The sequence below is a fragment of the Dendroctonus ponderosae genome, unplaced genomic scaffold, assembly GCF_020466585.1.
Source record: "Dendroctonus ponderosae isolate FM_Combo_2020 unplaced genomic scaffold, Dpon_F_20191213v2 Dpon_F_20191213_6, whole genome shotgun sequence".
NCBI classification, from domain to species: Eukaryota; Metazoa; Arthropoda; class Insecta; order Coleoptera; family Curculionidae; genus Dendroctonus; species Dendroctonus ponderosae.
Genome location: NW_026018814.1, coordinates 7,047,019 through 7,060,655, shown reverse-complemented (window position 1 = coordinate 7,060,655; position 13,637 = coordinate 7,047,019). Strand labels below are relative to the sequence as shown.

Genomic DNA, 13,637 nt, shown 5'->3' with positions numbered 1-13,637 from the left:
AAGCGACCTTCTACCAGCCAAAGGAGAGTGATTAGGGGAACGAAATGAATCAGCCCAAGAAAGAAAATTAGTGAAGACAGATGAAGACATATTGGATCATTTGCTGGCGTTCAATGTGAAGATTTAGCTGTCATCATACAACGGCAGCCGCTTAACTTTCAGTTCTTCGAGCACACACGTCTGCGGTGTTATGCAGACGAATCCGGAGGGACCCTGCAAGTCCTGCTGAAGAATCGCGCGGAAGACAAGCGCGAATGCCGGGGCTCCGGTTGCGGCGCAATGGAAATCATCGGCAAAGTGGGAAAAGCAGTACGCTGCCGACCGTGATCGGACGCGTTTACGGAATCAACGATCAACTTTACGTCATGAAAGTCCCGCGAGGGACAACTTTACGCGTGCATGCATGAAAAGTCGAGGAAAACTTTTCGGAAATCCCCCTGAGCCACAATTAGCGCCGGAAAAGTTGCCGAGACCGCTCCAGCAATCTCTTCCATTATCCAGAAAAAAACGCGCAAGAAATTAACTTTCTACCTCCATCGTCAGTGTTGCGTAGACGAACAATTAAAGAAACTTTAGATAAACAAAAACATAAATAAAAAGGGGAAAAACACTCGAGAAGTGGTGTTACTAGTGTGGGTGGATGTGAGTGATAGTTGGGCACCGACAATGGATCTAAGGGATTAAACAGGTTATTGGTGGCTGAAAATGGTGCTCATTATGTGGTGGCTCAAAACAATATTGCTGCTATTCACACCATCAACTTATTGCATGTACAATGGGTTTCAGAGCATTGAAGATGGCGGCATCCATAGCAATGAGCTGGATAGACCAAGTGAGTTTCCGACCATCACAAAAAAATCCTCAAATGTTTAAGAAATTTGCACTGAATTGCACGGAAGTGGTAAAACGATTGGGACAATTCAATCTATTGGGTGTTTGAATGTTCCTCGTTTTCTTCAGAGAATTTCCCATGTTTGCAAAAGAAAATTGGTTAATGTTACAATTTTACCGATCGGTTTTGAATTGATTTTCATTAATCAGTAAATGACCATTTTGGCTTTATTGGCACCTGGTTATGGGTAGGTGCAAGCTATTGACGTCAGAAAGCAGCAGGTCCTTTCGCGCCGGTTTCAAATCGATTACGCGAATTTGGGAATTCATTCAAACCAAACGAATTTTGAAATTTTCTATGTTCCTTAGCCATATCTTACAAAAGACGCAAGAAGAGTACTTTTGGTTGATTTCCAATCCCAGAACTAAGCCTGTATGCAAAAGCAAGGCCAAAATCATGTTCTGCAATACGAAGACTTTTAAGAGACTAGTAAAAAAAGTTAATTTGATAATGAACTGGTTTAGATTTGTCCTCATAGCCCTTAAATATGATAAGAACATTAAACGGTTTTATATGCTTAACATACCAGCGATTCACTTTAAATGAGAAAATTTTAAATTAAAAACCAAAGCTTTGAACAAGTGGGACATAAATCAAACAGGGCTTAACATTTTTCAGGTGTAATTGGTTCTAGAGGTTTTTCCTTCTATTCTAGATTATCTAAACCGTATGATGCTTATATAAAACAGTAAAACTTCCAGTAGGAAATAAATACCACTGAAGAGTTTACAGTATGCAGTTTAATAATTATTATACACAGAATAATTAAAATTGTCGTATGTTCGAAAACCTTAGATTTTAGCATTAAGAAAAAATCGTACGGAAATCAAATAGCAAAGCGCCTCAAACGAATTTTGAATTTTTTTATGTTCCTTAGCCATATCTTACAAAAGACGCAAGAGGAGTACTTTTGGTTGATTTGCAAGCCCAGAACTAAGCCTGTATGCAAAAGCAAGGCCAAAATCATGTTCGGCAATTCGAAGACTTTTAAAAGACTAGCAAAAAAGTTAATTCGATAATGAACTGGTTTGGATTTGTCCTCATAACCCTTAAATATGATAAGAACATTGAACGGTTTTATATGCTTAAGATACCAGCGATTCACTTTAAATGAGAAAATTTAAAATTAAAAACCAAACCTTTGAACAAATGGGACATAAATCAAACAGGGCTTAACATTTAACAGGTGTAATTGGTTCTAGAGGTTTTTCCTTCTATTCTAGATTATCCAAATCGGACGGCAGTTGGTACGAATATTTATTCTAATAGTTTTAACGTAGACCTTCAAGTTGTGGTGTAAGTTAATCAAAAAAAGTATGCTGCTTATAAAACAGTAAAACTTCCAGTAGGAAATAAATACCACTGAAGAGTTTACAGTATGCAGTTTAATAATTATTATACACAGAATAATTCAAATTGTCGTATGTTCGAAAACCTCAGATTTTACCATTAAGAATAAATCGTATGGAAATCAAATAGCAAAGCGCCTCAAATTATTTTACTGTTGGGTTTTGGTCATAATTAAGTATCTTTTAATTTTATTATTATTGTTATTATTGAATCGATTTGATTTAAATTTGCGCATTATTTAAAATGAAGACTCCCAAGATCCTTGCTGCAAGACCAAAACCAAACCATGTAAGCCTTGGTCTTGATAAATCGATTTTTTGACATGTTTCGTCCCACTCGACTATGCCGGTTACAAATCTTCTAATCATCAATAAAAATCTTTTATTGGGAAAAACCCTAAAAGGTAATATTGCAAAAGTGAAACAGCAATTTACAATTGTTTATCTGAAAACTTTTGAGAGTTTATGTATTCGAAAACCGGTGGTTAAATAACTGAAAATCGCAATAAAATTTGCAATTCAACGCATAATTAATTGTAATACACACGATGTTCGCTTTGTTTAGTAAATTTCAGGAAATCTACAGCCGGGAGGCTTCATTATTGCTGTTCATCCACAGAAAATGTTTTCTTTTGAAACCATCTGTGGTTCTATTATTCTATCTGTGGTTCATGTAACAATGCTCTTTTGTGTGACTGGCACATTTTAAAAGCGTGCCACCATTGAATGTATGGATTCTTTAAAAGCAATCTGGACTTGACATCTAAGTATATGTTTTCTTTCTGAATGGTTGTTGAACGGTAAACCGTTTTCGTTTTATTCATAATTCAAAGAATCTCATTTCATCGGAAATGCTACCTGAAAGCGTTCGGTTTTCTCCTAAAAAACTGGCTTGGCTTTCCTATTTATTATGATGCCAAAGCTGCTAGACGCTCACGTCCTTGGGGAAATCCGTAGGATAATAATGCTTTTACCCCACAAGAACAAGGAAATCAGCCAACTTATTGCAGGTTTGATTCCTTATACACAAAGGATTTGTTCAAAAGTTACTAGCAGCTTTTTCACTCTGGAATATGCTCTAACTAAATGTTAAACCACCTTCACATAACACAACGCTATTTATTCATTGCACCATCCACCGAAATGACTGAATAACACCAGTTTGACTTAGAAGTCGATCGTAAATTTGAAGACATTTTATGACGGTGTTAAAACATCTGCAAGGCCCGAAATAAAGCTCGGACGTTTATAATGGTACAAAATCAATAACAACTCGATAACATCGAATGATCGGTCAGCCGTGACCTAGCAAAGAAGTCCGTAATAATGTGGTGATTGATCACATGAAGCCGGATATAATGCAAAATAAGATTCCAGGGTGATAGCACACGGAACGTTGAAGAATGTTATAAAATTAATAAGTAAACCGGCCCTAACATTAAGGCTCATAAATTTTAATTTCTCTATAAGATTTCAATCTTTTTTGAGAATTTGTCTCGATTCAGATTTTATCAAGTTCACTGACACAGTTATAGACACATTTCAAGCAAAATTTCACAATTATGCACGAAATGAAAGTATTAAATTTAAGGTCAAATCTGTAATAGTATCGTAAAACCCACCATATTTCAATTGATATATTCTAATTGCAGATCTATGGCTTGCGGCCCCCGATCAAGGTGAATTTGCTATGTATGTATCGGTTTTTCCAAGACAAAAGCGAATACATTCCTTGGGTTTACATTTTTTTTCTGAGAAAGTGATTTATAATTATCTCCACAAACAAGCTCAAATTACATCTAGTAATGGATAAAAACATGATTAGTTACCTTCAAGCCCAATCTTCCTTTACTTTACTTCGTCATGTTAATATCCGGCTTTTCGTTGTTAACATTGCGGGTGGCCTAAATTTACATTAGAACATTTATATTAAAACAACAGAACATTTGGAATAGTTTGGGGTTTTATGAGGTCATTTATTTACACGATTGGTAATTCGTTACTGGCATTTTCAGTGGAAAAAGAACGAAACCTTGTGGAACTAGACAAAATCAAATTAAAGTGAAAACTGATTCGATTTGCATACCAGGCCAGCTGGGTTGAGAAGACAAAAAACAGGTCAAAAAAACCGCCTTACGGCTAAGTGGTATTCTCAGAAGTGTTAATAATTACACACTTTCAACAGTTAGCTAATTATTAAGATTTACAAGGCAATTTGACTTGTTGTTTTTACGACTAATGACACAAATACTGATTGATTATGTTGATAGTTGTACGCAGGAGAATTATTGTGACAATGTACTCAATGGAAATATTAGACGGTGAGGAATTTGGCTACGGCTGAACGAGTTCAAGCAATTTATGCTTAGCGCATTCATCTTAAGAAAAGCCAACTCCCGATTATAATGATGAATAGACGGTAAAAGAGCACCCGATAGGGATGCGACTTGGTCGTTATCCTTTGATAATTAAATTGGCCAAACACACAGATTTTTTATTATTATTCTATCCCGAAATTCATACAATAATTATTTTATTTGCATACACCCAATTCCAATTATAACACAAATAAAATTAACTATGCTCGACTCAAATCAAATAAATACTTGAAACCCAGGCAGTTAACATGTTAGCAAATAAGCCAATGATAATTAATGCAAATTATATTACTGCGCTTGCCTGAAAACAATTATATTTAACAAGTGCAAACAAATGAAACATTAAAGGCCCATTTAAAATAAAACCGACTTCAAAATACGACGACGATTGTCATTAAAATAAGGTCTGACAATTTTTACTGTAGTTTTAGTGATTTAAGTGTTCTCTTCGTTGTTGATGTGTGTGTGGTCTGCTCATATGCAAAACTGATAAATAGCTCGACGCTAATAGCAACAATTATTAAAGTGTGCTGACTAATATGGGAAATTATTCATTGAATGGTGTTGTTGAAAGTTTTAATTTGACTCACCAAAGTCCAGCAGAAAATTAAAATCAATGTAGAAAATTTGCCAAAGATAAAATGCGTGGAACTGGAAAAAAATTAGTAAATGTTCCTAAGAGTTCTATCTCATAAGTTATCAAAACAGTTTCATCACCTTTGTGCGTGTGGCCGTTTCTGTGAAAGGGATATGGAAGCAATGCCGAAAAGAATCCAACATGAGTTTTAGTGTAATTTTATAACTGGACACTTGGCCGTTAAATAAATTAACTTTACGAGCTGAAATGGAAATTTGAAGAACAATCAAACGCGTCTCATAAAGTGTCATAGTTTTTGTCCAATTAACGCATATTTAACGGTCCATCTGTATGCAAATTGTTTGCTAATCTTTACAGCTGAAAGAGGAAGCAGGAGGTTGTACTTTCATACATATGTTGATGGAGGATATTTAATTGCGGTCGTAAAACCGAGTGCCTTAGGACATCTTAATAAAAACCGTCAATTCATTCAACAGGTTACATAAGTTTCATCAGATACATACACCTCCGCAATAGAAGCAAATGGATTTTTATTGGTACCAGGCGCGTTGTTTTTTACTTAAAAAATCCGAGTAATAAATGGACTTTTAATACACCATTACTAACTTGAAGCTAATTAAAGTATGTCCGGTTTTGGTTCTCAGGAAAGGTTTATGATAATTGAGTTTTAATGTATCGAATGTTAGTAGATTTATCTCAATGAAATAGTGAGGCAATTAAAATACCCTGAGGATCAATTTTTTTGTAATTTTCAGGAAAACTCAAATATTCCTAGGCAAATGATCCATAGACTAATCACGACTTTAATCGAAGATCGATTTACTGGTTTAATTAAAGCGCATTTCTTCGGCAAAACCAATCAGGTTGTACAATGAGACTAAATTAAGATTTACATAAGCCTTCGACTGAGGCCATGGCTAACGACGGGCATTTGATAAGAGTCTTGAATTTAGGTCAACAAGCAATCATAATTGCCTTCATCAAATGTTTGTATAAAATCCTGGATGCTTTATTTCCCACAGAGAAAACCTCAAGAGTTTTTCAGCCAACCCACGCACAGGAAAAAAAATCAATTGGCAAATAAAGTGACCACTCAATACAACTCATTGGCGTCGTTAAAATGACTCGAGACTCAACGATAAATCGATCTTCAAGTAGCGTTACTGTGATTGATGACCGAAAGAAATAAGCGTACCCTGACAACTCTGTGAACCGCAAGTGGATTTTGCTTCGATCGGAACCAGTTTGTTGAAGGTTCCGGCTTTTTAACAGACTTGATGGCATGACCACACAACCTCATCAGGTTTGCTCATGCAGAAACCGTGTTATGAGCGAGAAACCAAAAACCAACCTGCCGGATTCGGTTTCGACAGCATTTAATCAATCAGAGAAAGTGAAAAAAAAATGTTAAAAGAAAATGCGGAGCAAAAAGATTGCAAATAGCCATTTGTTTCTATTGGCAGTACCATCAACAAGTTGCGACAGTTAAAGTATTCGACTACAAAGAAGTAAACGGTGTCAAGATCTAAGATCAAAGAACTAACTACATTTGTCATCCAAGAATATTAAATAGAAAATCAGAAACTAACAGGACATTTCATAACTAAGCAAATTTAATGTGGACTGGAGATTGCCATCAAATCGGCATTAAACATTAACATTCCTCACCTGTTTCCTTACGAGATTTGTTAATTTGAATTGGAGTAGGAAACAACAACTTCGTTTTATTTAAATTTGTTTATACAGAGTGTCTCGTAAGCACATAATTCGAAGGTACTGCTACATACTTTGGTTCAAAAGAAGTCGTTCTGATCTAATTTCCTTCAACGATCTTCAAAACAACTATATTTTTTTTAAGTCAGGAGAATCATATGACGAATTTCAGGGAAATGGTCTTCGTTGGAAAGTTCTTGAGTGTCTTTGTTGAAAAACTAACAAAACTTTATTTGGTGCGAAAAATTTCGTAAAATCCTCAAATTGCTCCAGTCTCCGGTCTGAGTGGTTTTGGGGAAAAACATGGCTGGACTTAAAAATTCGTAACTCTCCAACCAGAGGCCATACAGACATGCACCAAATGCCCGTGGAAAGGAAATTTTCCGATCTATGATGGTGGAAAATGTTGTCAAAATGTCGACACTGTCTCTGTTGTGGCGATTTTTCCAAGTTGTTTCGTGACCACAGTGGCCCGGGAAACTTGACTGGGCTTAAAAATTCGTAACTCTCCAACCAGAACTCATGCGAAACTCTAGCAAATAGCAGTGGAAAGTGAATGGTTCGTTGTATAATAGTAGAAAATTTTGCAAAAATATCTAACTTAACCCAATTGTGGCGAATTGTTTTATTCCGTTCTCGACCAGGCTAGTTTTCGAAAAAATGGCTGGACTAAAAAATTCGTAACTTCCCAACTAGGGACGACACAAACTTGTCTTGAACATCAGTGTAAAGCCAATGCTTTACTATATAATATTGGTAGAGTTGGTGAAAATACTCATGTAAACCAAGTTGCGGGGAGTTTTTCAATTTAGTTCCCGAGCAGACTAGTCTTGGGAAAGATGGCCAGACTTAACAATTACCTCCGCAACCAGAGGCTCCGCGAACCTGTACTTCACAGCACTGAAGCAAGAATGTCGGGCTCCATTTAACTGAAAAAAAAATTGTAAAAATACCGAAATTGTCCAAGTTGTGGCCAATTTTTTCAGTTAGTTCCGACCACTCTGGAAACTTGACTTGACTTAAAAATCCATAACTCCCGAACCTGAAGCCAAACAAACCTACACCAAACCGCACTGGAAAGAGAATTGTTTGCTCTATCGGGTTGACAAATTTCGTAAAAACACCCAAATTGACTAAGTTTAGGAGATTTTTTCAATTTAGTTCCCGACCAGTCAATACCAGTCTATACCAGTATACAACTGTTAATTGGCATTAAAACAGAAATACATTTTTTCCGCAAAAACTATGAATGGTTCAAGATTTTTCAAAAAGCACAAAAATGTCCAGCAGAGACTAGTGCATCAGCCCGAAAAACATTTCTTTATTGCAGTTGCCTCATCAAAAGTTCTCATAGTTTTTGTACTAAGACAATCAAGAATTTAGTCCTTGCCTAAAGCGGATGAACTCGATTGATTCCTCCAAATATCAGTACAAAACTCATTAAAACTTCATTAAAATTAATTGTATTTTTTCTCGATATTTTAACAAACATATATGTTTTAAGAACATTGACTTCTTTTGAGCCAAAAAATGTTGCTGTATAATTGATTTCCATTAGAAACGTTTCATTTGATCCGTGAAAAGCTTCTCCAGTGTCTTTTGCATGGAATTCTATATGCGCTATATAAGAAAACAAATTTCAGGCCTTTAACTTTCAAAATAAGGCTTCTCAAGTCAGTCTCAAAAGAAAAACTTCTACTCTTTAGATTTTTCTCAAACAGAACTCAAGAAATGCAACTGTATAGACTCTGAAAGCTTGAAAGCCGCAAGCCTTTAGCATCTTCCTTTCTAACCTACACAACTTTCCTTACTCCTGATTACTTCTTCTTTTATTCAACCACGAAAGCACTTCCAAGGAAAATGGAAATTTATCTTTTACTTCAAACGCAACCCAACCTTGACCAAATCCAACAAATATTATTTTAACATCTCTAGATCAGATGTAAATTTCATAATACAACTACTAGCCGAACAGGATGGTCATCAGCCTACTGAAATTCAAATGAAGGCAATAAAACCATTCTTGAAACCTGTTTCGACAAAAGATTACGCAGTTTTGGTTCTTGGACATTCCCCATTTGCTACCAATTATGAATTAGGCTTTTGTAACTGGCGGGTTTGCAAACTTGAGCAAATTTTAGCATCTCGTTGGGACCAATGCTACCGGTAACCCATCAAACGAGAACAATACAAATTAACTTCTCGTCATTTTTTTTTATGATCACCGTAATTGTTAATCGAAGAACGAGGCTTTGTTTTTGTGAAATTTCCAACCGCTACCCAAAATTTTAGCAGTCCATAAAATCAGATCCAAACTAGTAATTAAATCATTGTAGAACAATGTAACAGTCTATTACATGATTTTAGGCAAAAATCCACTTTAGATCCAACACTTTTCTGACGGAAATGGCCTATTTAGCGGGCCTACTTTAATGGACTTTTAATTGATGGACTCTGGCTATCAGATTTAGGTAATAAGTAAATAAGAGCTTCCCTGTGCACTCAAGGCACGTATTACTTTAATCTCAAGCTTCTCACGAATATTCTTTACAATGGTCCTAAAGCAAATTAAAAAATGTTAATAGTGGCCGCATTATCTCCGACAGGAAAATGATACATTATTATATATTACAATTGAAATTGGAAAATAATCAGTGTGACAAAGCGATTTTAATATGTATGAGACATTAGAATATAATTGTGGCGAGTGGTTATCGATTATGGATTCAATCAAGAGATTATGAGGCATTTGTTCCACCACTTGATTTAGGAACATCTTGGAACCCGGCATCTTTTAAGTCGTCAGCTTATGTTTTTGTTGATTGAAAAATTCCCTGCGCTTAAATACCAAAAAACCGGTTTTCAACTCAAATCCATTTTTTCTTCGATGATGGACCCAAAAGGACAAAACAGCATGTTTTCTGTCATGCCACTTTACTTCAAGTTCATTGCCTAACGCAGGTCTGCGTATTAAACTGTTGTCCGTTCACGGATTATGCAAATCCGAATTCACTCGTATTGTGTAACTTGATTAGATTTCACCAAAAAAATGTATTTAATTAAGTCATCGAGTCGATTTCTATTCGAATTGGGGATTAGTTCTGAAACGGATTGGCATTAATTACGCCTGTCCTCTTGATTTATGTTTAAGCACTGTTTTTTGTTTTGGTTTGGACAAAGGCGACTGGCACACGAACCAAATAACTTTTGCCCATTATCGGAAAGGAAAAGAAGAAAAAACCAATTGCCATTTGAGATTTTTCTTGTTATATGTTGGGCGTGATTCAAAGCAGTAATTTTTCCCGAAAAATTAAACCTATGAAGTCACAACAAGTATTTGAAAGCTTCTATGTTCGGAAGCCAGCAACGCAAGGAGCAAAACTACACTTATGCAAATAGCACATTTCCAACGTTTAAAAATGAGCATCACTTCGAGAGTCATTAAGATATTTACATTAGAGTGAATTAGTGAATATAAACATACAATCATCGTACCTGCCGAGGCGGTTATAATGCGTATTTTGCATGCTGGAGCCAAACAGGAGAATTTGTTATTTGTCAATATGTTAATTGCCTTTAGTTATGGAGATAAGTAATTTATTGTTCATTCTCCTTGATATATGCTTGTTTGGCGCATATGAAAGATATATTAACTCGGATGTTACAGTCTGAAAAGCTTTAATTTGCAGGAAAAATGTGCCAACAATCCAAGGCTAATGCCCTAGGCGAAATTAGGTCTCGATATAAACTGCTTTAAAATACAAAGGCAGTAAAAACGCCGATCTCCCAAAAGCCCCAATGTAATATTCATAATTCAGAATTTTCGTGAAGAAGTAATCCTCAACAAGAGCTTGAAAGATAGAACGGCTGTCTGGTGCACCCTGAGTTTCCACTTTATATATTTGATGTCTGAGCGATGCGATAGATCGAATTTATCGCTGAAAATATAAATATAGTTCAAGCAAATTCCTGTTTTGCCTATGGTTGCTGCAATTCCATCATTCTTCAGCTCGGGGTTAACACGGCGATGAAAACGATGGCACGGAAAGGATTGCGGGATTATTCTGTAATTTGTGTACTTGAAAAACCAAATCGGATTCTTTTATGGCTACTCATGTTAATAAAGTTTCTCCGCTGCACCTGGGCGGGTTGTAAAAGCGCATTTTTAAATCCACTTGAGTGGAACAGAGAAGAACCATATAAGCGTGTATTAGCAAAGTCCAGACAATGCAACAATCCAAGTTTGAAAATAGCGCAACCGGATTTGTCAGTGTTTATCGTAACCACGCCTACAATGTTCACTCTGGTGGGCACGCGCCTTCCTTTCTCTTATACTGGTGATTAGTGAAGTTCTTTGTTTTCCTCATGCAAGACTCGATTGATTGAAACACAACATGTTAAAATAGAACATTTATAAGAAAGTGTTTTGCTCAATGTAAAAATTCCCTGTTAAGGCTTCACATACATATTGAAAAAACGTCACAGTTTGTCTTGGATGAACTGATTCCCTGTAACCAATGAAGTGCCTCATTCCAGTTAATCTTCACAGCAAACTGAACAACACAAAGCGCGTATCTCGAGGAAAAAGCGAAAATAAATCCCGGTTTCAAACAATCCCCTCGGCCTTTATAAAAATAAATTTTCCAGAAACAAGGTACATTAAGTTTTACGATTTATTTATGCATCGTTGACTTCTGGTAAATCGTGTTTGGTTGCTCCCCAACACAAACAAACCAGAGATTCCGACTTTAAAATCCAGGATTTCGGCAACTGAATATTCACTAGACACCACATTCCAATAGTCGAATTTTCCTCGGATTGGAAACTTGATTCAGACGCAACTAGAATATCTGTGAAAACTTTCAACTGTCGGGCAAAGGAATCGATTTATCTGTCGTTGTATTCCAGAAGGACATTTTCTCTTAAGCGCACATAAAACCGATTGATAATAAGCATCTTCTAATCTGGCCAAAACAGAAGCTCTTGGCACTGCGACTCTTCCATGAAGGAAAACCATTTCGTTTTACGGTTAAGCTCCTGATAAAAGGCTTAATACACGAGATCATATAAAATTTTATGTTGCAAATAAAGAGAGTGAATGCAACGGCGTACAAAAGGAGAGCAATAATTTCGTTTTTCATTATTATTCATTATGCTGGTACTTGAAGTTTTACAATGTAAATATCCGAGATGGAGGAATGTCTGTTTTACGTTCTGGCGTATAGCGCTTTGGTGTTGTGGAAAGTTAGGACTCTTTTTGTGAGACTTTATTAAGAGTGAAATCTATTTGCGAATTGTTGTTTATTCAGAATAATTTGGAAGTTCTATATTGAAGATTGGTGTTAAAAATAATGAAAGCGTACAATATAAAATTTTAAACTACCGTAACGAAGCCTAGTTTCTCCATTATTTTGCTACCCTGGACGCATAAATAATTAAAATCAATCATTAAAGAAACTGCAGGGCCAGTTTCACGCTAATGGCTTTTAATGAATTTAAAAATGCTAAAAGCAAATAGCCTGGATATAACTTGCACGATACAGAAGCAGTAGTGAAAGCCAGGAAATATAGTCGGCGTTTCGCAATGACTTTGAAGCAAAAATTGGGGTTTTTGCTTCGAAATTTCTAATGAGGACATTTTGCATAGAAATAAATTCGGGCAAAATCAACTGGTCTCTCATTTCTATGATCACGCGCCCGTAATCGATTTAGCAAATACTATACTCAACATGGCTCGAAACGGCTTCGGTCGCTGATTGAAAAATTAATATTTTAATTTAAGCTACTTGCCGGCTTAAGGCCCGACCGAAGGTTTTTTAGCATTTTTGTTTGTTAACCAACTTATCCAGCTTGGTTTTGGACACCAATGATGTAAATATTTTAGAAAAAGAGATTTTCCAGTCACTAAATCAGACCCCTTAAAAATCAACTTCCAACATTTTTTTATTATTTCTTTAACTTCTGATAAAGTTGATGCATGATGGAAATTCTTTCAATTTAACCCAGTGCCTGCCACCCATAATCCTCTATTGTACTCAACCATCCAGTTGATCCCCTTAAAAGTACATTAAGCTCGACCAGTGTGGTAAAAATCCTCTCTCAGATAACAAAAACCAAAATTCTTTCTAGACAACTTCTAGTTGCGGGTATAGGAGCGTAATCCCTCCGGCTTATTCTGTCTCTACGAATAAAACTTTCACAGTCCCCGTTGTTTAGATACGACCTGCCTGATTAGGAGAACTTTACCAGTCAACGGTTATTACTTTTCTTCGCTTAATGGTTTCGGTTTGTGCTAGCTAGTAGATAGGATTTCCACACAATCATAATAATGATAATAATAATTAAATTGTGGTTGCAAGGTGGTTTTCTAGGTTGAAAATCGCAGCTTTTCCGTTTTATGAGCAATTGTAAAGGATAACATTGCTGGGGCTTGAGTAATGTCATATTTTCCGAGCCAGTTTGTGAAAATAGGCAGGTATAAAGGGCGGAACCAGAAGGGTGGTTATGCATTTCAATGCAGCGGAAATTTAGTTATTCATGAGATGTTTTAGGATTCCTCAAGGCATTCCATTGCAACAGCTTCCGCGGCTTTAAACATTGACATCCTGATCTCGACACAAAGACATACCTTGTTTATTAATCTGTTACTTCAAATTAATTTTTCAAATTGAGATTTTTTTTGTTTCAGGTAAGTTACCGCCATTTCC

General features: G+C 36.1%; 1 protein-coding gene across 2 annotated transcripts in view; it reads left to right on the top strand.

The window, feature by feature from the left end:
• The first annotated feature begins 208 nt into the window (after positions 1-208).
• The window catches only part of LOC109540557 (neural cell adhesion molecule 2), a 135,860-nt gene continuing 122,431 nt past the window's right edge, over positions 209-13,637 (top strand). The window contains exon 1 of one of the 2 annotated variants that reach the window (XM_048667439.1): positions 209-832. In XM_048667439.1, coding sequence (XP_048523396.1) covers positions 706-832 — 127 coding nt within the window. In that variant the 5' untranslated portion in view covers positions 209-705. The remainder of the gene's footprint in view (positions 833-13,637) is intronic. The other variant, XM_048667440.1, reaches the window with a different exon arrangement.